At 39.3% G+C, this 24,714-nt stretch overlaps 1 protein-coding gene across 7 annotated transcripts in view; it reads right to left on the bottom strand.

Annotated features, from left to right (window-relative positions):
* Positions 1 to 24,714, bottom strand: part of LRCH1 (leucine rich repeats and calponin homology domain containing 1) — a 197,901-nt gene that overhangs the window by 90,265 nt on the left and 82,922 nt on the right. For 5 of the 7 annotated variants that reach the window (XM_037001971.2, XM_037001973.2, XM_037001972.2 and 2 more), the window contains one exon: positions 19,018 to 19,162. In XM_037001971.2, the coding sequence (XP_036857866.2) occupies positions 19,018 to 19,162 (145 nt within the window). Of the gene's footprint in view, positions 1 to 19,017; positions 19,163 to 21,759; positions 21,880 to 24,714 lie in introns of all 7 variants that reach the window. The other 2 variants (XM_073212642.1, XM_017664164.3) reach the window with 1 other exon arrangement.

Genomic DNA, 24,714 nt, shown 5'->3' with positions numbered 1-24,714 from the left:
GTAGATTTTATCATGTAATGTAGAATGGAAGGATTCCAGGTTCATCCTAATAAATCTTCAAACAAGTCTCTGCAGACTTGGGGCACCACTGTCAAATGCCCGAAGACGGCCTGTGCTGAGGACTCCAGGCCATTCTCTCCCCGGGTGCTGAGGTCACAGCGGTCTCTAGCTGGCGGGGAGGGGGTGCCTCGTAATAGTTTGTTTAAATTCCCTGAAGGTCACTCCTTCAAATTACTGGCCCAACAAAAGTAAATGTGCCTCCCTCAAAGCACACTCACTACCTCCTCAGTCCTGCCCACGAATGCCCTCTCAGTCTCCAGGACACAGGATCTGGAAGGAAGAGTTTCCCAATCCACAATGAATACCACTGCTTCTTTTTTCTTTTTCCTTCTACCTACAGTCCTGCCCAAATAGTTCATAGATAACCTGAAGCTGTTCTGTTACCTCTGGGCTCTCATCCTCTCCTATTTAAACAGTGAAGCCCATGGCAAATAGGAAGAAACTCAGTATCGGCTTCTTCCTCCATAGCCTCCACTTCCTCCAGAACCCGTTCCCCCCCCGCACACACATTTGGTCCCCTCATGCTCCTGCTACCACCAAAGTTTCCACTCTTCATTAGACTGTAGTTAGATGGTTGGTGGTTAGAATTTCCAAAATCATCGTAATTTCACCTCCAAAATTTCCTCCTCTTTAGATGTAGAAGTGACGATGTTAAGGCAACTCTCATCTCAGTCTTACATAAATATGCAGTGATATGGCAGAAGACACCAGAGCAGATTCAGAGAGCCATTTTGTGAATGGATAGATTATTTAATAACATAACCTTACCAGAAAGGATAAAAAAAGTCTTTGAGACTGTTTCTTAGCTTTTTAATTGTTTCTTTCTAGTAGTCTTTGTAAGAGTGTAGAAGCACACCTTCTTTGATGATAAGTTTGTTAAGTTTCAGGTGACATGTGAAACCCTTTTAAAGACTTTCTCAAAGTTTTGAAAAGCTATTAGCCAGGATCATGGTATAGTAAGACATAACATTTTTCCTTTAAAAAAATTTAAGTGGGTATGTAGAGTTAAGAAGCTGTTGTACATTTGTGATTTAATAAAATAATTCAAAAGGAAAAAAATCAATTAGTTCAAAGAGTGCACAATTCTTGCATGTGGTGATATAAATTCAATTATTTGGTATCATCAGCAAAAATCCTAAACAATTTTGAAATGGGCAGAAACATTGCTGGAGTCTTGTCTAGAGCACTCTTTCAGGTTATTTCTGCCTTTAGTTGTCTTTGAGTTATTTTATAACTTAATAATTTGTAGAAAACTGATAATAATGCAAATTATTTTTTTCCACAGAAACACAGATGAATTGTGATGAGTGCAGTGGAGTTGTAATTGATTATTGCCCCTCGGATACTGACCAGTTTTGCAACTATTTGTAAATTCATTTCAGCAAGCCTGTGTGTGTGTGTGTGTGTGTGTGTGTGTGTGTGTGTGTGTGTGTGTGTGTGTGTGTGTGTGTGCATGTGTGTATATGTGTGTGTGTTGAATTCTCTTTTAAACAGCTTATAACATCTAACTGGTTCCTTCACTAATGAGTAAGTTAAATACAATCTTTGACAGATGTTCATAATATATTTGTATGAGAGTCATGATTTTACCTTTTTCAAGAATTACCCTTTAACAGGTGATTAATTTCAACCACTGGGACTAGTGTTTCAACAATGAAATTTCAGTGCGGAAAATTTAAAGACTCAGCTGCTTTAGACTTTTGGTCAAGGTCATTCTTTTCCTCACTATACAGAGCTCTCACAACCTCTAAAACAATCCTTTCACCCTCCCCCAAAATATTTCAATCCTATAAAGAAAGGAGCTGAGAAGAAGAAAAAACCTTATAAGCAAATGTCACAAAAAAATCAACAATTGTTAAATCTGAGTTCTTGTAATTTATATATTCTTTTGGACTTCTCAGTACTTTATTTTTCTCAAAATAAATTGCATATTTCGGTTGATAGGTAAGTAATACCAAGCAAATAAATACTTGCATATATTTAAAAGGTGCTAAATAAAGGATAAATCAGTCTGGAGGGGGCCTCTGTGCAACGCATTCTATGTTTTAGTGCTTCCTGGGCTTTTCTTTTTTCAACTTACATTTCATCTTATCTTTCAACACACAGATTACTTGGCCTCTGAATATGACATCATGAAGGGACATTCTTTTTAACCTCATCCCTTTCTTAGGTGTGAAGTCCATTCCTGAAGGAGTCATTGGGTGATCAACATTCTTCTAAACCACATTTACAAACTGGTGGTGTGAACAGTGGCATTGTAAGTAATTAAGTAGACCTCACAAAAGAAAAGGTCAAAGAGTTCTGTTTTGCTTAGAGAGTCATAATACTGATTAGCATAATACATGGGCTTTTTAAAAAAAACATCATACCTACTAACATCCAATAGAAGAGTCTTCCAAGGTTATACTTTTTGGACACAGTGGTCTACTTATTCCTAAAATGATCCAATGACATCACGGGGGTTAGAAATAAATAACCTTTTTTCTCCTACGGAGCCTGGTGGTTAAGTTTTCTCCAGATCTATTCTTCTCTATTTATGAACAGGTGAATTACTCACAAGTGAAATGGATCAATTTTCTTGAATGATTTTCACATTCCTTTCTGCTATGGCTTGCCAGTTGCCAAATGGAGTATCAGAAAAACACTGCCTGATTTCATGAGGTTAAGGTAAAATAAACTGAGATTAATAGATAACACAGTTCCACATAATCTAACTCTAAAAGTGATCCAAATCTAGTTATTTGGATTTCATCATTCAAAGAGATTATGTCACTCCATCTGCCCTGATAGTCCATCTGGTCCAGGGATTATAAAGGTGTTCCAAGAAATGACAGGAGATGAAATAAGGCCTCAAAATAAACTACTCTCATCACAATCACACCTTTGCCCAACCCCTTGAATCTTTCCACATAAAGAACCACAGAACATGTATGTATTGTTTCTTTATTTAATTTACTTTCAGTTGAAAAAATGCTATTTGGGATTATTGCTTATGCTGAAATTCTTGGCTCGGATATTTTATAAAGATTTCCCTTCCCTGCATTCTCAGAGCACAAGGATTCCTTTCAGGAGTATAGTTATATTTTTAACATCACAGTCTACAATTTTACAGCTACTGTAACATATGTTTTATAATTCTTGAAAATGAAGCAATGCATTTAAGATCTGTATTGGGGATCTGAGAAAACCAATACTGTATCTCTTTTCTCAAAAGCAAGTTCTATAAAAACTTTTTTTATTTGTCCAGGTACTATAATTGTTACTAAAAAGCAAATAAGAACAACAGAACCAAAGTGAAGCTGTGGCTTGGCCATTATGCCTCCAGACTGCAGTCAAAGCCTGTTTGCCTAAAGCACGAATTTCACCTGGCCCTTAATTTAAGACATCAGGAAAGAAGGTATAGAAAATGCTGAGAAGACAGAAAAGGCATAGTTCAACAAAGAAAGGATTGAAGATTATGAAGTCAAATTCTCACAAACTCCAATTTAATGGGTCAAAGGCTTCAAGACTAGTTCTTATCCAATTTTATCACAAAATATCTTAAACAACTCATAGAAATTCAGTATTAAGTAAAAGTTTGTTTTTAGCCAACCAAAAATGTATAATACTATATGGGTAAGAGAGTGAATAAGATTTCACTAATGAGTCAAAATACAGTGTTCTTAGACTACACATTCCAATCACTAAGAGTCTTTTAATTAAGGATCCCATGGTACTACAATTTTTCCTGCTTTCAAAATATCACTGTAATTAGACTCTTCCTATGTTAAATGTATTCTCATGGTTTAAAAGATTAAAAAATGTGAAAGACAGCATGAAAGATCCAACATAAAACTAACAAGAGTATCCCAAGAAGACAGAAATAACAGAGATAACAGAGAAATGGAAGAAGGAATGATATTAAGAAAGAAAATGACTAAAATATTTCCCGAGCTGATGAAAAGCATGAATCCTCAGACTCAGAAAGCAAAATAAAGTTTATAGCAAGATAAATCAAAATAATATACACTTATACATTTCACAGCAAAAAATGCAGAATACCAAAGACAAAGAGAAGATATGGAAAGAAGTTAAACAAAAGAAAAAATGTGGAAGATTTTCTACAAACATTAAACATTTACATTAGGAAAAGATTTCTCTATAGCCAAACAGAGGCCATAAAGCACAGTATCTTTGAAATACAATAGAAAAGAACTATAACCTAAAACTTCATACAAATACAACCTAAAATTTTATCCTAACAATTGAACTTTAAGAATGAAGAGAAAAAGATATTTCAGAAAAAGACTATATTTACCACAAACAACCATCACTGAATGAACTTCTTGCAAATGCATATTACAAAGAAGGGGAATAAACCCCCAAAAGAGTGAGGTGTGAAGGCAACACTAAGCAAAGAACCTGGTAAAATATATGTAAGTACAAATAAGCATCAACTGACTAAAGTCAAGGTAAAAAGCAAAGTGGACCTAAACTATCAAATAAAAAGTATATACATTTGGAGAGGGATGCTTGCAATAAAGCTGTCTATAAATGCTATTACTCTGGGGAAGATGGGAGAGATATTTTTTCCTTGACTTAGAACTTTAGACTTTTGTTAAGTCAAATACTCATGTAAATGATTTATAGGTAACCTTTCTGTTGAAAGTATAAAAATATAATTACTAAGTTTAGAATGAGAAAGAAAATTATTAGAATAAGACTATGAATACTCAACAGAAGATAGAAAAGGGCAGAAGAAAAACAATGACACTCTTAATAAACAAAATACAAATTAAGAAGGAAAATGCAAACCCACATACCTAATTAATTACAACAAATGTAAATGGACTACACTCACAATATTTTTTATGACTATGAGATGATCAGATTGCTTTTTTCTAAACTTCATCTAAGTCTATTTAGAGACATGTAAAACTTAAAAAGAAGTCCCCCAAAGAAAGTTAAGATGCAAGTGTTAATTTATATAAAATAGACTACAATTTAAAAAAAAGCATTTTAGGGATGAAACAAATCACTACACAATGATAAAACCTGCAATTTCCATAAAGACATGCAATTCTGAACTTGGGCTCAAAATGCTTGGTCTTAAAATACACATATTAAAGTACATATAAAGACTGATGGAATTACAGGGAAAAACCAACAAATCCAATTATTCTATATTGCTTAAAATGCATCTGTCAGTAACTGATATATATTAAACAGACACAGAATGTGTTAGAATACGGAAGATGTGAATCCCAAAATTAAACATTTATACTTAATGGATTTACTAGAACTCAGCATACAACACTTAGCATACATTCTTTTCAAGTATGTGAAATATTTACAAAATAAACTATGCATAGACTATAAAGCAAATTCAACCAATCTGAAGAATCAAACAGAAAATACTCTCTAAATACAATGCAATAAAATTAAAAATTGATTTTAAAAGATAATTTTACAAAATCTATTCTATAGAAAACTCATGGTCCAAAGAAGTAATACTGAAAATTAGGAAAGATTTAGGAGTGATTAAAAAATACTACACATCAACAATTTTAGGAATCAGCTAAAGCACTATGCACAGGAAAATCCATAACCTGAAATACTTCTGTAAGAAAAGAAAAAATCAGTGGAAATCAATTATCTTAATATCCCAAACTCCAGAAATCAGAAAAAGAATAAATCTATAAGAACATAGACAGATGGAAATATGACAGACATTTATAAATATGGAAAACCAACTATAGATACAGTAGAATTTTTTTAAATTACAAAGGCCTTCCTTATTTAAACATGTTGGCCTCCTGGACGTTCTTGAACAATATTTTTTATGACTATGAAATTGTCCTGAAGGGCATGGAATGCAACAGAGCACAGTGTTATAAAAGACAACAGGCAAAAGTGCTAAGCATACTACAAAATGCCATAGAAATCAATTCCACTAATTTCTATTATTTGTGAAAAAGCGTGGTCAAGGGATGAATCATGTTCCTATTTCATATCTAAAGTAAAGGATTGTTGAAGGACCCAAATATGCTGGTGTGATGGCCAAGTCCTACTGAGCTACTGAGAGGTGAGGCTGATGATGGTAATGAAGACAATGATGTGGATCACTCCAAAGACCCACACCTCCCTTCATGTATGTTCTTTTTTTCTTTTCCTCTTTTCATCAACAACACTTATGATAAGCCTTTATAAATTGCAGTGTTCTTAGAGGAAAGCTACCTAATTGATTATGGATGAAGTGGCAATGTTTCAAAAGGTCTTTATCTGTTTAGTTAGAAAAATAAATGTAATTTGTAGCTTGTTCATTTGGGTTGGCAGAAAAAACTTTGTGAATTACTAGAAACAAACATCTATGCAATGAACTAGAAGTAGGTATTTACCCCATTTCCTGAGAGAAGTCCATAGCACAGAGATCCTACGAACTCTATTAAGATCAGAAGCAGAATGGAAAACAAAACCAACACATTGTGACAGTGCTATAGCTATCATAGCCATACTGTCCCTTTTGTGTCTCTGTTCTGATTTTCAATACAAACACTGACCTAAAACAACATCTATGTTTTAGGTGACACATGTAATGGATGTGTACACTGGATATACAGGTGACACATGTGATGGAAAACCCTCTTTGGAAGACTTACCAAGTGTGAGCTGTACTAAAAGGAATGGAATCTGTTAAGAAATACCCAATTATTAACTCATTCACACATAATAAAGCCCATCAGTTATCAATGCCAATGTACACAACTTTATAGGCACAGTGATTTATAAAACATGAAAATTTTCAGGGATCCCTGACTACAGGTTCCACCTTGAAAGCAAATGCACAGCGAGCACACTAGAAAAGGCAAGGCTCAAACCATATTCCGCTACCCATGCAATGGATGACTCAGCTTTAGCATTCCCCAAAAAGTATTTTCAAATTTTAATTGTACTTCCAAATTCCAACATGGCTCACTGTGTTTTGGGGTCTTCCTGCCTATCTGTCATTTCACAAAGTATAACCTAGCTACTAAAAGGCCAATTCCAAAACATATACATTAAAATGTTCTCTTCTCTGAAGGGTCCCCACCAGTAAGATGGCAAACTTCCAGTTTCTCTTCGGGGTCCTCAGTTCCCGCCGGCGCCACCTGAAGCGCAATCACCTCCTGCCCCCCTCCCAATCCCAGCACCTAGCCAACAGCCAACAGCCCCGTAGAAGTGACACCTCAATCAATTCATGCCCCTTCCTATATAACCCAGCACCTTTCCCTAATAAAGCGGAACTCTCCGGTGAATTGCTGCTATGTGTCGCTCCTTTCCTTTCATTGGTGCCGAAACCCAGGAGACGGGACACCCCAACTGGGCCCCGTCTTCCTCCCGACACCAGCAGCAGCTTGCCCTCGTCCTCTTTTTCCGGCGCTGGCTCTTCACACTCACCACTCCTCTCTGGCCTTTAGGTAAGTTTTCCCCCCGGAGTGGGCCACTCTTCCCCGAGCTATCGCAGTGCCATTGACCATGATCGTCCGGCAAGGCCCTGACGCTCGGGGATGAGGAGGGAACTCTCCCCGCCTCAGGCCTTCACAGCTGCGGCGGACCCTCAGGCCCCTCCTCCGAAAGCCATGAATCCCTGCCTCAGGCCTTCACGGCTGCGGCGGACCCTCAGGCCCCTCGTCCGACAGCCATAAATCCCTGCCTCAGGCCTTCATGGCTGTGGCAGAATCTCAGGCCCCCCCTCCAACAGCCGTAAACAAGGTGACTCCTTTGCAGATGAGAATGCTCCCTTTCCCCGCCCCCTCCTCCTTCTGTTCCATCCTCCGAAATCTGTTCTGTCTGCCGAAAACACCTAGCGCTAGGTACCTCGTGACTCCGGCACTCTGCCTTCTTAGGGAAGTCTGGGTGACAACCCACACTTCCCAAGAAATTCCGATTCATATACGAGTTTCCGCAGACCACCAAGGATCATCGGGGACGCCCTTTGTCTCCTTGCCATCTGCCTCCGGTCTGAGGATCTCCATTCGTCTTCCCCTGTTTGTCTCCTTCTCTGTCCTTTAGCCATGGGAGCCTCCTCATCCCTCCCTGAAAGTTCACCTCTTGAATACCTGCTTAAGCATCTGGCTACCCTCTCCCTGACGCCTGATATAAAACCAAAACTTCTCCATAAATATTGCTCCCAAGATTGGCCGACATGCCCCCTAGACAATAACAACCAATGGCCCACAGGGAGAACTCTTGATCCTAACATCACTCCCGATCTTTTTAACTACTGCCAGCGCCTGAAAAAATGGAAGGAGATTCCCTATATCGAAGCTTTCCGCCTCCTCCTCTCCCCGCTCCCTCCCAAGTTCTCCTAGCCTGCAAGCCGCCACCCCCGCAGAAGCCTCCCGTTCGCGCCCTTCCCCTTCTCCTACAACAGCCCTTCTCCCTTCCTCCCCAACCATCTCCTCCCCCATCTCACCTCCTCCACCTTCATTCCCTGCAGATTAAGCCTGAGCCTTTCAGCCCCCCCTTTAACTAGGTCCCAGGAGCCTCCTCCGTCTTTGCCCTCATCACCTGTTTCTCCCCTGTTAGGGACCGCCTTTGTCTTCTCACATGTTTGTAGGGAGAATGGGAAAGCACCTTCCCCCACATCTGAACGCAGCATGGGAAAGCACAAGCTAGAGAACAACCGGTGCAGTCCTTAGAAGTTATCTGTCCACAAAAACATATCTTGCCAAGACTCCTCACCCTGAAAATAGGGAGACCTTGAAGATGTGTAGAAACACCACCCCTGCTTCTAAATATGCCCTTCCCCATTTGCGGATGTGGCAGGAATGGAGAACAAAGAACATTCTGTTTACGCATTCCATAAGCAATTAACTAGAGCCCTGCTGCAGCTCAGTTAGTAGAGCATGGGACTCTTAATTCTGAGTCATGAGTTCAAGCCCAACTAGAGTGGCAGAAGTAAGCAGCTGAGCTGCTAGCTGGCGACATGTGGGTCCTATTCTATCTTTCTTTATTTTCTTTGCCCCCCTTCTGCACTTCAGGACCTGCTCGACTAGGCATGGCTAAACCGCATCACTCCCCCACAGACTGAGCCAGAACCCTTCAGTCCCCCTCAGACTCAGTCCCGAGAGCCTCCCAAAATGATCACCCCCCTCCGGGAGGTAGCAGGATCCGAAGGCATCGTGCGCATTCACGTCCCTTTCTCCTTAAGAGATTTAGCCCAACTAGAGAAACGCCTAAGTTCCTTTTCCACTGATCCCACGACATACATCAGGGAGTTTCAATAGATCCTCCAGTCTTACAGCCTCACACATCATGACATTTTCATGCTCCTGGCCAATACTCTCCATCCCTGAAGGGTGTAGACAAGTTTGAGACTTCGCCCAAACGCAGGCTACCGAAACCCACAGGACTGACCCCACCTATCCCCCTGGCCCCACTGCTGTCCCCGAACAAGACCCACACTGAGATTATAACACCGCTGTGGGTCTCCGCTCTCAAGATATTTTTGCCTCCTGCTTAATAGCAGGTCTGAAAAAGGCAGCTTGTAAAGTAGTCAATTTTCAAAAGCTCCAAGACATAATTCAAAAGAGAGACGAAATCCCCTCCGAGTTCTTAGACAGACTCACTCAAGCCCTATTACAGTATACCAGCCTGGACCCAGAAACACCTGAAGGAAGACATGTCCTTATGACATACTTCCTAGCTCAAAGCTACCCCGACATTAAAGCTAAACTCAAAAAGTTAGAACAGGGCCCCACTACCCCACAGACTGAGATCCTAACAGTGGCCTTTAAAGTTTTCCATAAGTGGGAGGAGGAGAAAGAACGCCATAAACAAAAGGCTGATCAGGCCAATTTCCAAATGTTGGCCCAGCTGATAAAACCACAACCTGGGCGCCCCTCTACAAACAAGCCCCTCCCAGGAGCTTCTTTCAAGTGTAGAAAAGAGGGACATTGGTCAAGGGCGTGCCCCTCCCCCAGATCTCCTACCACCCCATGCCCCAGATGCCACAAAAAGGGCCACGGGGGGTCTGATTGCCCAACCACCCGAAGGGGAGGCTGGACGAACGACCCCCATCCTAAGCCTGCCGTAGTGGGGCTGGCAGAAGAAGATTGACCCGGGAGCTTCTCGCCCGACCATTTCCATCACCAAACAGGAGCCCAGGGTTACTTTAACAGTAGACGGTCACCCCATCTCCTTCCTCCTAGACACAGGAGCCACCTTCTCAAGAATACCGGGGCCCTACCATGCCTGCCATTACTCCTATAGTCAGGGTAAGAGGTAAACAGATTTTCCCATTAACCCCCCCCCCTTTATGCACAATCCAAGACAATCCCATACCTTTCTCCCACTCCTTCCTGGTTATGCCCCAGTGTCCCATCCCTTTACTAAGATGGGACATCCTTTCCCTCCTCCACGTTTCCATAACTATATCCACTCCCACAGTCCCCAGTACTCCCTTTCTGATGGCCCTCATAGCCAACAACCCCCCTCTACCAAATGAAAGCTCTGGTTCTGCCCTCATACACCCTGTAAATCCCCAAGTTTAGGACATTACAAGCCCCTCCGTGGCTCTATGTCCCCCTGCCTCTATCAAATTACATGACCCCTCTCAGTATATCTGTCAGGCCCAATAACCCCTAACCACTTCAGCCCTCATAGGCCTCCAACCCATCATTCAAGATCTCTTAAACAAAAATTACCTCAGACCCACTCACTCCCCATTTAATACCCCCATATTAGCTGTTAAAAAAACCAACAGATCTTTCCGCCTTGTCCAAGACCTTCGCCTCATCAACATAGCCGTTGTCCCTATCCATCCCTTAGTTCCAAATCCATACAGCCTTTTGTCTCAGATCCCTGCCTCGGCTTCCCACTTCTCAGTCCTAGATCTCAAGGACCCATTTTTCTATCCCTCTAAGCCCCTGCTCCCATTTTTTCATCTTCACCTGAATGGACCCATACACAAGACATTCTAAACAACTCACTTAGACAGTTTTGCCACAAAGCTTCTGAGATAGTCCCCATATTTTTAGACAGGTCCTAGCTCAAGACCTCAAACAGTTTCATCATGATCACTCCAAGTCCACCTTATAATACACAGACAATCTTCTACTCTGCAGTCTCTCGTGGGAACAGTCTCAACTTGACACTGCCTCCCTACTTAACCTTCTAACTTCCAGAAGTTACCGAGTATCCCCCGTCAAAGCTCAAATCTCTTCCCCTTCTGTCACTTACCTCAGATTCCTTCTGTCTCAACAAAGAAAGTCCATTACCTTAGACAGAAAATAGCTCCTCTCTGACCTGCCCATTCCCAAAACCAAGACAGAAATCCTTTCCTTTCTAAGCCTAGCTAGATATTTTAGAGCATAGATCCCTAACTTCTCCCTGCTCCCTGTTGGCAAGACCCCTATACGACCTCAGCAAGAGCCCCCCTAAAAAACCATTATCCTCCTCACCCCGACACTCCTTCATTAAGCTCTGTCAAGCCCTTGTAGAAGCCCCAGCTCTCCATCTTCCTGATTTGTCGAAGCCCTTCTCATTATACATTCATGAGAGGTCCAGTCAAGCTCTAGGAGTCCTAGGCCAATATGCTTTGCCCCAGTAGCTTATCTCTCCAAGCAATTAGACCCCACAGTTCAGGGATGGGCCCCCTGCCTACGAGCATTAGCCGCTAGACAGCTCTTGCAGAAAGAAGCTCATAAACTGACATTCAGGGCGCCCCTTACCATTCTGTCCCCACATCATCTAAAAGATCTCTTAACCTACAAAAGTTTACAGACTCTCCCTCCCTCCAGACTCCTCATCTTACTGTCCTCTTTCCTCCAAAATCCCGTTCACCCCTTTGCCATCCATACCCGAATCATGACTTTTTCCTCCTTTACTGCTCTCTTGCTTTTTCCTCATTCTTGTCTTCCCCGCCACCCCAGCCTCCTTTGTATGGCGATACAAAGTCAGACAGACTTACACACAGCATCAAACAAAAGTTACTGCCCTCATTGCCACACCAGACTGCCCTCTGAAAAGCTGCTCTGAGCCTTTATACCTCCACTTTCCTCCCTCCACCGAAGTGTTCACTAGCAGCTACCCTTATTCTCCCTACCTCTGCTTCCTCTATGACCAAAGACAAGCCTATTGCAGGTGATAGCCAGACACCTACAGGAGATGTCCCTACTGGTCTTGCGCCATTCACTACATGGGTAACTTCCAGTACCCACAGTATTACTCCTCCAACCGTTTCATGAAATATCCCAACGGCTCATTCTCCTTATCAATCCCAGATCCCTGGGACTCTTGATGAGCTGTCAGAGTCACAGCCTCAGTTTACTATGGGGGGGGGGTCCTCAACCCCCCACGGTACCCTTCATATCTCCCAAAAGTATGTTCCCTCTCATTCCCAGATCTCTCAAGTTGCATCAGATAGTAGACATTCCGAAAAAGTCATTATCCAAACTCTTGACGGGGCCTCTTCATCTTCTTATCCCCACCCCTCTTCCCATTTCTCCTACTCTTCATTACAGCTCATTCAAGACACCACCATCTTTCTCAACCACACCCTTAACACAGCCAATTGTTTCTTGTGTGCATCACTACAGTGCCCACTGCTGGCCGCCGTGCCCCTTAATATTTCCAACTACCCTTTCCATGCAGAAAAACAACCCCTCTGCCCCCTGGCAGACATACCCCTATGGGAACCAGAATACGCAGATAATCTCACCATCCACCACTGTGTAGGCCCAACTCCACCCCCCTCCAGTGCACTTCACTGCCTCTCTATCTACACCCCTACCTCCGGCTCTAAGACTTTTATGCAACCGGGACACTTCTTTTGGTGTAATGGCAGTCTTTTCAACTCAGTGCCTCTCAACTCCAATACACCCTGCATTCTCGTCACCCTAATCCCACAGTTAACACTTTACAGCATGGCAGAATTTCTTGAGCTCCAACCTCCCTTGCCCTTGCGCACAAAAAGAGCTGCTTTCCTTCCCATCATGGTCAGTAGCTCTTTGATCACCTCAGCCATTGGGGCAGGGTTTTCGGGAGAAGCCTTGGGTCACTCTCTATAGGCAGTTAGAGATCTCAACGCCAAACTTGAGGGAGCCCTGACATCCACTGCCTATTCCCTAGCCTCTCTCCAAAGACAGGTCACTTCACTAGCTAAAGTCACCCTTCAAAACCGGCGGGCCCTAGATCTGCTTACAGCCGAGAAGGGCGGCACCTGTGTCCTCCTCTGGGAAGAGTGCTGCTATTACATCAACGAATCCGGCATTGTAGAAACTGACATCACCAAACTCACTGACCTTGCCTCCAGTCTCCACTCTGCTTCCAATTCCAACCCATTCTCTTAATACTAACAAACCCCCTCCTCACCTAGCTCTGGCCCATTGCAGGCCCCATAATAATCATTCTTCTTGCCTGTCTCTTCTTACCCTGTATAATAAAGTTCATCAAATCCCAAGTCAGAAAAATCTCTAATCAAGCTTTCAACCAGCTTTTACTCAGGAACTACCAGCTTCTGGCCACAGAAGATCCCTCACCCTCACGTGACCTCCTCACCACATGCTGAGATGGACCCCTCTCTCCACTGGAAACTGTTCCTGGAAACAATGGCCGCAGACGCCTGGCTCCTGACACCCATATCCTCTTGGCCAACCTATAGTTACAGGGAACCTTCATTGATTTCCAAACCTGAAGAAATCCACATCTACTCATCCTTACTGTGGGGAGTCCTATCAACCCTTTCCTCCCAATCCTCAAGCCCTCACTCCCTTCTCCGCCCCTGTTCAGCAGGAAGCAGCCAGAGAGAAAGCAACGTCCACAACCCCATAGAGGAGAAAGGGGGGAATGAAGGGTCCCCACTAGTAAGATGGCAAATTTCTGGCTTCTCTTCAGGGTCCTCAGTTCCCGCCGGCGCCACCTGAAGCCCAATCACCTCTCGCCCCCCTCCCAATCCCAGCACCTAGCCAACAGCCACCAGCCCCGTAGAAGTGACACCTCAATCAATTCGTGCCCCTTCCTATATAACCCAGCACCTTTCCCTAATAAAGCGGAACTCTCCGGTGAATTGCTGCTATGTGTCGCTCCTTTCCTTTCATTCTCTTTGAATGAGGTAAGATCTTCATAAAAGGATGTGGGATATGAGTGTGTCTTGATTGAACAAAACCCCTCCCTTTTTCCAGTTTAGGGAGACATCATCAATTTCCTCAGTTTTCTAAAAAGTAAAAAATGTGATCTTACAATTAAGACTTTCAAGGGTGCATTTCTCAGAGATAAATTCAAATTCTTAGAAACATTTTAGTTCACAACAAAGGTACAGAATCTGTGCTAAGGCAACCGTAGCATGCAGGATGCTTCTCCTTCAAATAAAGATTAAACATTATTTCTCAGAATGACCCCCCCAAAGGAATGTGGGCAAACAGGTTATATGGCCATCGGGGACTGGGCTCATTCTGCACATTGTTTAGCAGCCAAAAAGAATGCCAAGCTTCAAGAAAAGCAGCCAAAAGGGATCCCTTTTATGGAGTGATAACACTTCGTTCAAGAGACTGTCCTCTTCTCTCCAGGCAATGCTTCAGAAACTACTCCCAGTGGCTTGCTAGACAGACAGTCTTCTGATGAATAAACCAGGTCTTGGTTCCATGTGTTTTGCCCTCAGGAAGTGAAACCACACACCAAGAGTTCTAGAATCAATACGATCAAATGCTGTAAAGAACTTGCATTTCTAGGCAGCTTCTATTCCTGAACCTCTGAGATGAAGCCTTTAGGCTAAGGTCCCTATTCTTAGATTCACAGCACTCTTACAGTGACTCACAGTTTTGCTCCTCTGGATTATTCTATTTTCCTAAAGTCATTTTCTTCATGAGTCTCATTAACAAGAACCTCTCCAACAACTTAAAATAGATTTTAAATTTTGTGAGACTTTCCTGTGTAACTCAAGTTCAAAGTGTTTGTTCCTAAATGGAAACATGTCTTGCTTAATCATTTTGATTGTTCTTGGCCACGTTTCTTGGATTAAGACATTTTATAACAGGAAGAGACACAGTGGCACCTATACTCAACTAACATAACCTTTTGTTGTGAACACCACGAAGCAAAGATTAAAAGCCGAGATCCTTCACACACAGGCTACATAAACAGCAATAAATTAACATTTTCCACAAACAAGACATTTCTACCATGTGAGAAAATGGAGAAAACACTTAGGTGTTTTTAACTGCATTTCACAGTGAAGTTCTGTTTTGTTTTGTTTTGTTTTGTTTTGCATGTGCTAATGAAATCCATCTCTAGTCTAAGACAAATTGGGTTGCTGGCACTAAGTAGCCATTTGACATTTAACAGTAACATTGCTGAGAGCTCCTGCCAGCTAAGAGCTGGGTAGGCGATAACATCACCACCACCACCACCACCACCACCATCTTCACTGTCACCATTTCACCATCAAATATTTATGGCTGTTTACTCTGCTAGGAGACTCAGTATATCCCCAAGGGGTGTAATCAATTTGGATGTTTCCCATAAATTCAAAATAGCCTCAAAAGCATCTCCCCTACTTTGAAATGTACAAAATTAGTAATTTCCACATGTGATTTACTCAAAAAAAAGAAAAAAACTTAAAACTACAACAAGACCATGTTTAAGTATAGAAACATGAAATCTGTGAAAATTTGAAAAGCAGCTTCCCTGCACTGTTTTATCTAATAACTTTTTATTCGCAGTTAATAGAAATAAGGGGCAAAACCCTATTACTACAGAAAAGAGTTTTCGAGTACTTATTTACAAAACCTGATGAACTTGACACTTGCCCGTTTGTTAACGCTGTTTCAGAAAATGCTATATTTGATATAGCCTACCTTATTTGTGCTCAAAAGTAACTTACAGTATTTGTTTAATGTTCTGAAATTTATAAAGGCTTCCCTAATACACCTAAACTGGTGATAATGTTGTGATTTGATTACACACTTCTGTGTAGAACATAAGCTTCTTTCCTTGGCATAATATTACAACTATCACAGAGGGAAAAAAATGGGACTGAAGGTAACTCCGTAGTTCTTTCAAAAGGCAGGATGTTTGCAGCATCCTGAGCCCCTCACTTCTTTTTCAAGTAAATGGACTGGCAGCCTCTCCTCCAAAAGACAAAAGCCAACAGGAGTTCACCCTGCCTCTTCATACCTATGAAGGAATGTATTTTACTTTATTGACTTAATTTTCATAAAGGGGGAGAAAAGACATGGAAAGGCCACAAAGCCCAGCCCTGCCTGCTGTGGAGGGGGCATATATCAGGATCACACATTGTACAAGATTCTCCATTTCTTCCTGGCTGCCAGCTTCAGGGTGGCTGGGAATGGGGTGGTAGTTCAAGGACAGGAAGAACTCACCCAGACAATACTATCATGTGAATATTACTCAGAACCTTGGAAGACAGACAACTTAATTAGATTCTACTGTTATTTTCTAGATCTTATTACATATTTGTAAATAAACAGATGTGACAGTCATTTACTATTTCACAAGCTACTGATAAATCTTTTAGGCAGATACAACATTTCAGTCTCAAATCACTCCCAAACAGGGAAGTAATCCCAAGGGTGCTCTTCTTAAGACATGTGTCAACTAAACCCAATAAATCAAACAGGCTGTTAAGGGCTTATAATTGAATAAACAACATGACCATCTTTTTTGTCACTTCAAAGCTTGCCCTATGTTATTATTTTAAGTTACACATTTATATTTATAAAGTAAATTCAAAAGAAGGTATCAAAAATTATATATATATATATACTATATATATATATATAGTATATATATACTATATATATATATAGTATGTATAGTACCTGGCTCTGGAAGTGTTTAGAGGATGTACATATATTTTTCATATACCCTGACACAACATCTCTGAAAAGTAAGACACACTTTTCCTTAATTTTCACCATGTATGATCAATTCCCTTAAAGTGTCAGGATTCAACACTACAGAGTATCTTAAGACATGGAAATATTAAAGAAAGAGATGTAAATAAAAAAAAAAGCAAACAAAATAAAAATAACCCATAGAAATGGGAGAAAAGATAGAAGCAAACAGGAAATTAAGCAATTACAGACAAAAAATAAAGTTTAGAGAGTTAGGTGTTAAACACTCCCTTTCTTTCTTTCTCCATTCTGTTACCTAGCAATCCATCACAAAACTCTGTCTGTAATATATCCACACGGTTCTCTTCAGTCAACCTGTCTCAATGACTTCTCCCTGTTCTTGCCCTAAATAACTTAACATCATATTCCAATATATTTTTTCCTACCACCTGAAGTTAGCAATATTAGTCTACTCTCAACTAGGCTCAACATGAAGATGCATCATACCAAACCAATTTTATTAATGCTTTTAAAGCATAACACAAATTTTAAGATTAGATTATCTAGTGTTTGTGGAATTGTAGTGTTTGCAGAGTTTATATAATACCAGAGGAGACATGTCAGCTATATCCAAAAGTTCCTCAGAGTGTGTGGACTTCAATGCAAAATTCAATCTATTGTAGCATGAAGGACTAGTAGAAGTGAAAATGTCACAGCAGGACAGGAGTAGGTAAGTAAAGAGACCAACTACATATGCTCTTGGGATATTTCCCCTATGCAGCTGGGATTAAAGGACAGCTGCCTTAGGGAGACAGTGAACTAAATTCTGTAGACACCACTATGCTGGCTCTGTCAGGCAATTTCAAAGTAATTAACATTCTGCTATAACAGAAACAGCTTGAACTATCATTACACAAGAAAACTCAAAATGGTCACATGAACTAGAAACCTGGAGCAGTGAAGGTTAGATACATGAGCCTTTAGATTATGCCAATAGCAACCTCCACCTAATTTACCAAAAAGAAGTACTTACAAACTACTTAAAATATGACTAGAATTTTTTTTTCACTCCCAAGGAAGATATGAACTCCTAATGAAATGCAAGGGAAACCCATTTTTAACTGCAGAGAAAGCAGGAGAAGATCCCTAACTCTTAGAGACCAACTAAAAATCACTTTAACTGATGCCATTATCTATCCCAAGTTAATTCTGTACCTGGTTTATTGGGAATTTTGCACTTCAAAGTTTGGTGTATCGGTTACATAGCACAAGCCTTGCTAATCAGGTGCTACTCTTTGCACACCAAGGTCCTGTGATTGGCATGAGTGAAGGTTATGACCAGGCTTAAACTTTGAAGCCTTTCTTTTAATAGTACAAATTAAATTTGACACAACAGCTCCAGTCTCTTTCCTGACATCCCAGATGTGAGTCAAAGTTTTAGGAGATGAGGAGCCAAAATCTGGCCAAAACAGTTGACGATTACATAGCAAAGTCTAAGACCTAGCCTAAAATAGCATAAATAGCTGATTTCTTAACTTCAGAGCTACTCACGGGCATTAATGTGTTAACGTTGTGCTATGCATAATCAGAGAGTCAATACAGACCACTGAGCGATCCTCAGCCAACACTGACCTAATTTAATGGTCTACAAAGACAGCAAACTTCCTATCTTGCTCGAATTGCTCAGTGCCCCTGAATTTTCTCAAATGGCCTCAAGAGAACAGGCTCAGTCAGTGCCAGGCAGCAAATTCAATGGCACCAGCAATGCCCAAAGATCAGCGGGGCCCCAATTTGTCCCAACCCCAAGTTCTTTTTCACTTCTTTTTGCCTTCCTCCTCTGAAGCCTACCCAATGCCTGAAGATAACGTGCTCCCAACTTCCCAAGGACCAAAGAGACAAAAAGTATAAATGATGCCACATAAATTTTTTTTTAAACTAAACACCTTTTCATCTTGACATTCAGAGAAGTCTCACACGAAAAACAGTATAAACAGCATTACAAATGTATTAGGAAAGATATTTCTTAAAGAACCTTTGTGTGATTTACTTCAAAGGGTGATCAGGAATTGCAAAGAGGGGGAAAAAACTGACAGAAATGAAAGCATTATTTTTTTTTCATTGAGTCTGATTATAGTCTACTTACCTTAAGTTTAAGTAAGTCAGCATCTGCAAATTAATGATGGCCTCAGGAATGACTTTGATACAATTATGATACAAATTAAGAATTTCCAGTGATACAAAATGGCACAATTCCATTGGGACTTCAACCAGTCTGTTTTTAGATAAATCTATGAGAAAAGGAAGGAATATTTTGTCAATATATCTTCAATATAATCCAATATAGTATTGTCAACTATCAGCACATTTTCTGAACATGTTTTAAAATAACTATTATAATCTAAATTTAGATCAACACCATCATTTTTAGTACTGCTGTAACTAAAGTATTGTGATAGCCATTTCCTAGCATATTAGTCCAATTCACAAGGAAAAGCAAAAATACTGCTTCAACAGTTTTGGCTCTCTATGTTAATTTGTAAATTCAGGCCAGGTATAAGGGTAACAGAATCATTATTTACTTTTCACTCTATCTAAAAATTATTTCAAAGTCATTCATTCACCCTCAGACAAGTATGTAAAACTGTATTCTATAATATATTTGAGTACGTATCTTTACAATAATATTTCAAGTATTTAATTCAATTTTGCAGAACATATATTGTCTTTTGGAACATGTCTCTTATATTTTTCACAAAGAAACACATAGTAGATAGTTGTGGGTAAAATTGCAATATTTCCAGAATCTCTCGCCAGGCTTTAGTGCATCTCCATACAATAGGTGTTTCCAAGGGGTGAAAAGAAGTATTCATTTCCACATCAATATCTAATTACATTGGCGAGTCAGGGCTTATCAGGACCAGAGAGGTTGGGTGGTTGGGTGGGGGCCTCTTCTTCGGCAGCCTGGTCGCGAGAGACACGGGGGGAGCAGAAGCGGACTTCTTGTAAGAAATAAAGGGGTTTCTTCCACTTTATTTCTCCCTTTGACTGATTTCCCTTTCAAAGATATTTTACCCTGGTATTTTCCCCCCAGGAGTTACAATAGTAAACAAATATTTTATTCACTAGAATAATTGACAGCTACAATGTACAAAACAGAAGTAAGTCAATTGTGTCTGTTACGGACTGACACTGTATCTGGCACAACCAGCAGTAAACGGGGCTCTCTTGGCAAAGTTGACCCATGACCATAATAATGGTCTACAGAGCAATGTAAACAGATAGCATGGTTTACAGTATCACCATCTCAACAACAAAATACAGAACAGTCCTTAATGTCTAAATCTAGGAAAGATAGACATAATTGTCGAATACCATTAAACACTGATTATAAGACTAACTGCTCTCAAAAATAATAACTCAGTAGTAGCAGATCACTTCACCCTTTATTAGGAGGGACTCAATCAGTATGAACTGAAGATGTTCAGTAAATAATGAAATAATGTAACATAAACACTTCCAGAACCACACTTCATAAAAAAATGGGTCAATACTATAATGAAATAGAAGTCAAAGAGCTACCTTCCTGACTGCCCTTCCAGTAAATAAATACATAAATAAAAACAGGTCTAGATGGCTAGTTTCAGAGGGGAATTCTAAGACACTTTAAAGGGAAAATTCTGATAATAATTAAACTATTCCTAACCATATAAAAGAAGGAAAGTTTCCAAATCCTTATTTAAACTGCAAAGTATAATATAGATACCACTGCCCAACAAAGGATATACACTGGAAAACTACATCTGAATCTCCCTTCTAAATACTGATGTACATCCTAAGTTTAAAAGCTAGAAAACAGAATTGAGCAGTACATAAAAAGTTCAACATACTATGACTAAGTCGGCTTTATTCTAGGAATATAAATATTTTGTATTATTAAAACAATTCACTATAGAGAGTAAAAATGGAATAGCATGTGATCAACTCTATAGATATTTAAAAGGTATTTGATTAAATACTTCATTCCTTTTTAAAACAACTTTATTGAGGTATATCTTTTACAACATCAGAGAACTCACCTATTTGAAGTGTACAATTCAGTGATCTCTAGTAACTTTACCAAGTGGTACATCATCACCACAAATTAGTTTCAGAACACTTTTTTTCATTCTTAAGGCAATTGCTTAATAAAAGAATAGCTGGCTATTTCCTTACATAAGTGCACACACACATGCATACACACATGAGAGAAAATCCTTTTATTGTTAAATAATGAATGACTAGAAATATTACCATTAAAGTCAAGATAATCCATCACCACCATTACTATTATTGTCCAAGAGCTACTAACTGATGGTATGAGATAAGGAAAGGAAATAAGAATTAGAAAAGAAAAAGAATTATTATTATTCACATAAGATGATTATTTTCCTGGAAACCTCAAAAATATCAACAGAAAAACTATTACAAATATAAAAAAGTACTGGATAGAAAATTTAAATACTGAGACAATAGCCTTCACAAACACAAACAAACACACAAGCAAAATAAAACAACAGAAGATGCACTATAATAACAAAAATAAAATATCTAGAAAATTTTAATATGCAAAGTTTATATGAAAAACACTTTAAAATGCTCCTAAGCAAAAGAAAAGTTTAAACGGTCGAAAAAATATTCCATGATTTTAAGTAAGGAGACAACATCAAAAATGTGTCAATTCTCTCTAAGCTATGCACTCCCAATCAAAAATAAATACTTCTAGGGCTATTTTTTTAATTTGCTGGGTTATTATACAAGTTGATTCTAAAGTTCACATAGTAAAATAACAATGCAATAATAGCAAGGTATCTCTCAAAAAAGACAAGCTGTGAGGGTAGCCAGTTACCTTGGGCATCATCAGAACATCACACAGAAGTGTGGTGGATTCAGGGAAGGTCGGAACAGATGACCAAGATGGGGAATCAGTCAAGGATGTACACCCCTGGAAACCAAGTATGCAGTAAAGCTGGCATTTCAAATCAACAGGGAAAAGGTGTAAGGTTAGTAAACAGTTTGAGAAAACTGGAGAGCCACCTGAAACAAACAGAGGATGACTCCCTACTTTACCCCTTTTATTTCAACAAACTCTAGATGAATCAAATGATTAATTAAATGATTAACTGCAACAGCACTAGGACAACAAGTGGGAACTTTGTGCTTATAATCTTGATACAAAAAGCTTCTTACAGTCAATATTAATAAGACTGAAAACAAAAAAGAGATGAACAGATGGCTCACCGAAAAGGAAATGCAAATGACTCTTGAGCATATGAAAAAATGATCAATGTCACTCTAATTAGAGCAATGCAAATTACAACTACATGGGATAATATTTTTCACCTATTAGTAAATATCAAAAAGTTTCATAAACACATTGTAGTACTACTGAGGGCATAGAGATGTAAATAAAGACCATTTTAGGAAAACCTATCAAAATTACAGACATACATACACTTCAACCTAGTGATCTTTCTCACTACAGATAAACTCAGACATGTTCAAATGACATAGTTTTAAGCATGGCTGACAAAGCAAAAAATGGTAAGCAACTTAAAATATCAGTGGAGGTCTGGTTATATATTAAAATGTTATTAATAAATACCATAAATAAAACTAAAATAATTAGTAAATAGCATCACACTAATATTTCACGTGATGGAATGCAATATTAAACATTATATTCCTTCATGGAGTGCTAATATGATGCAACCATTAAAATGTGTTGATATGGAACAATCTCCACGATACATTCATTGTAAGTTTATTTAAAAGACAGATTCAGAACAGTGTGTATAGTACTTGTGTTTTTAAATGAATATTTACACAATTGCTTAAATATAAATAGATTATACCTGGAAGGCTACACAAGGAAGTGGTGAAAAGTGTTGTTTCTGAAGAGAGGATTTCTCGCTAAGAGGACAGGAATGGGAAGAGGAGTCTTCCACATATGTATATACATATATATATATATATGTTATAAATAATAATGTGTATGTATGCATGTATTTTCAACAACCTCCCACCAGAATTCTTACTCTTTCTGTATACAAAGAATTGCTTCATTTGAAAAGAGAGTTAAAGAGGCCAGAGCAGACTATGAAGTTCCACGTACTAAATTCAGGGAACTATTGAGGCAAGTTTCCTTTCATGAATGTTTAGAACCCAAGCAGAAAAAAATTCCTGAAGTCTCTTGCATCCTTTCTTCCTGAATCTCTTTAATAGACATGGCAATCTGCTTGTGTTATAATGCTGAAAATTTACCCAGAAAACTTTTATGTACTCTTTCCTTCAAGTTCAATTCACAGACAAAATTCCACCAAGGTTCTAGTTTACATTCAAAACTTTACTTTTCCTGAGAATTGCCAGAATTACACTATCAAGTTGATTGTTTTGATAATTATTGTAAGTAATAAGTATGTTTATATTAGTTTCAGCATCACTAATGCTTTTTTTTAAATGTAGCATTTTTCCTTTGTAGAAATTCTGTCATATAACTACAAACCTTTTAAAAGATGATGGGATATCTAATTAATAATAGAAACCACTCCAACCTGGGAGCAGAAGACCAGCTTGAAATGTACAACTACCTGAGATATTTGAGAAAGTCACTCAATTTTCTAGGTTTCTGCTTTCTGAATAGATCAAATTGGAGCATATGTAACTGGATTAATTCTAACATTCTTTTCAGATCTAAGATTTCTGTGAATGAGTAAAGAGTTTTCAGAATTCAAGTATTTTCTGTCAAAAGTATTCAGGATCCAAGTGATTTTGTTGCATCATAATAATAGCAGCAGTTAAACATCACAAGAAGTTACAAAATGCAAACTCACAGATAATAAATATTGACACATCCTCTTAACAAATTTGTCATTAAAGAATCTATATATAGTTTATAACATAATTTGACATTTAAAAGTGTTCTGTTTTCAAACTGGAGAAAATGTAACAGTAGGAGAAATAAATGATAAAAGAGTTTATAAATTAAGCTAATATTCAATTCTGGGCTAAACTTTCTAATAGCGCATTATCAGTTTGCTTACAAAATGCTAGAATAATGTGTTAATAAATGTATAGGTCTGATACTTCCATTACCACTTACAATACAGATTTTATTTGCCCTCTTCCTTTAATTCTCCTCCACAAGCTCCAGATTTGAGGGAAAACTTTAGCACTTTTCCTTGCCCGTAATTTCCTCCCTGGCAGTCTAACTTTGCATCCCAAAAGCAGGAGTTGTGCAAAGGGCTTGTCAGAGCTTTCCAAGAGATGGGATTGGTCCTGCCTGCCAAGCAGAAAAGGAACATATGTATAAAGCCTAAATTTCCCCTTGGCTTCAGTTTTATCTGATATCTCTGCTTCATCCTTGGTTTTAATTGGGCTATTCTGTATGTATTTTTTCAAGAATCCTTTTTTCAAAGGGAGTAGCCTCTCCAAAATAAACACATAAAGTCACAAGATGTTAACAGTGGCCCCTGCCATGCCCAAACCCACACTGCTGGCCACTTCCACAGGGTAGTGAGAAGTCACCTGTACAATGCGCCCCTGTTGCCCTGGGTTTGTGTTCCAGTTTCTACATTAGAGACGAAAAACTGAATTACAAAATCACATGGCTTAGACTCTTTCAATGCCTTTACAAAAACAGGTGTCTAGATCAGCCTTGCTCTAATCAATACAAAGATGACAAACAGAAAAGCATTTTCCTTTCTTATTTGTTTAGACTCATTACCCATATGATGCATTATTGATGTATTCATCAACATATACAAAGCACGTAGTTTCTGCAGAAATGAAAAACACATAGGCC

Source organism: Manis javanica, chromosome 9 (genome assembly GCF_040802235.1).
Source record: "Manis javanica isolate MJ-LG chromosome 9, MJ_LKY, whole genome shotgun sequence".
Classification (NCBI taxonomy): Eukaryota; Metazoa; Chordata; class Mammalia; order Pholidota; family Manidae; genus Manis; species Manis javanica.
This window is presented reverse-complemented; position numbering and strand designations above follow the sequence as displayed.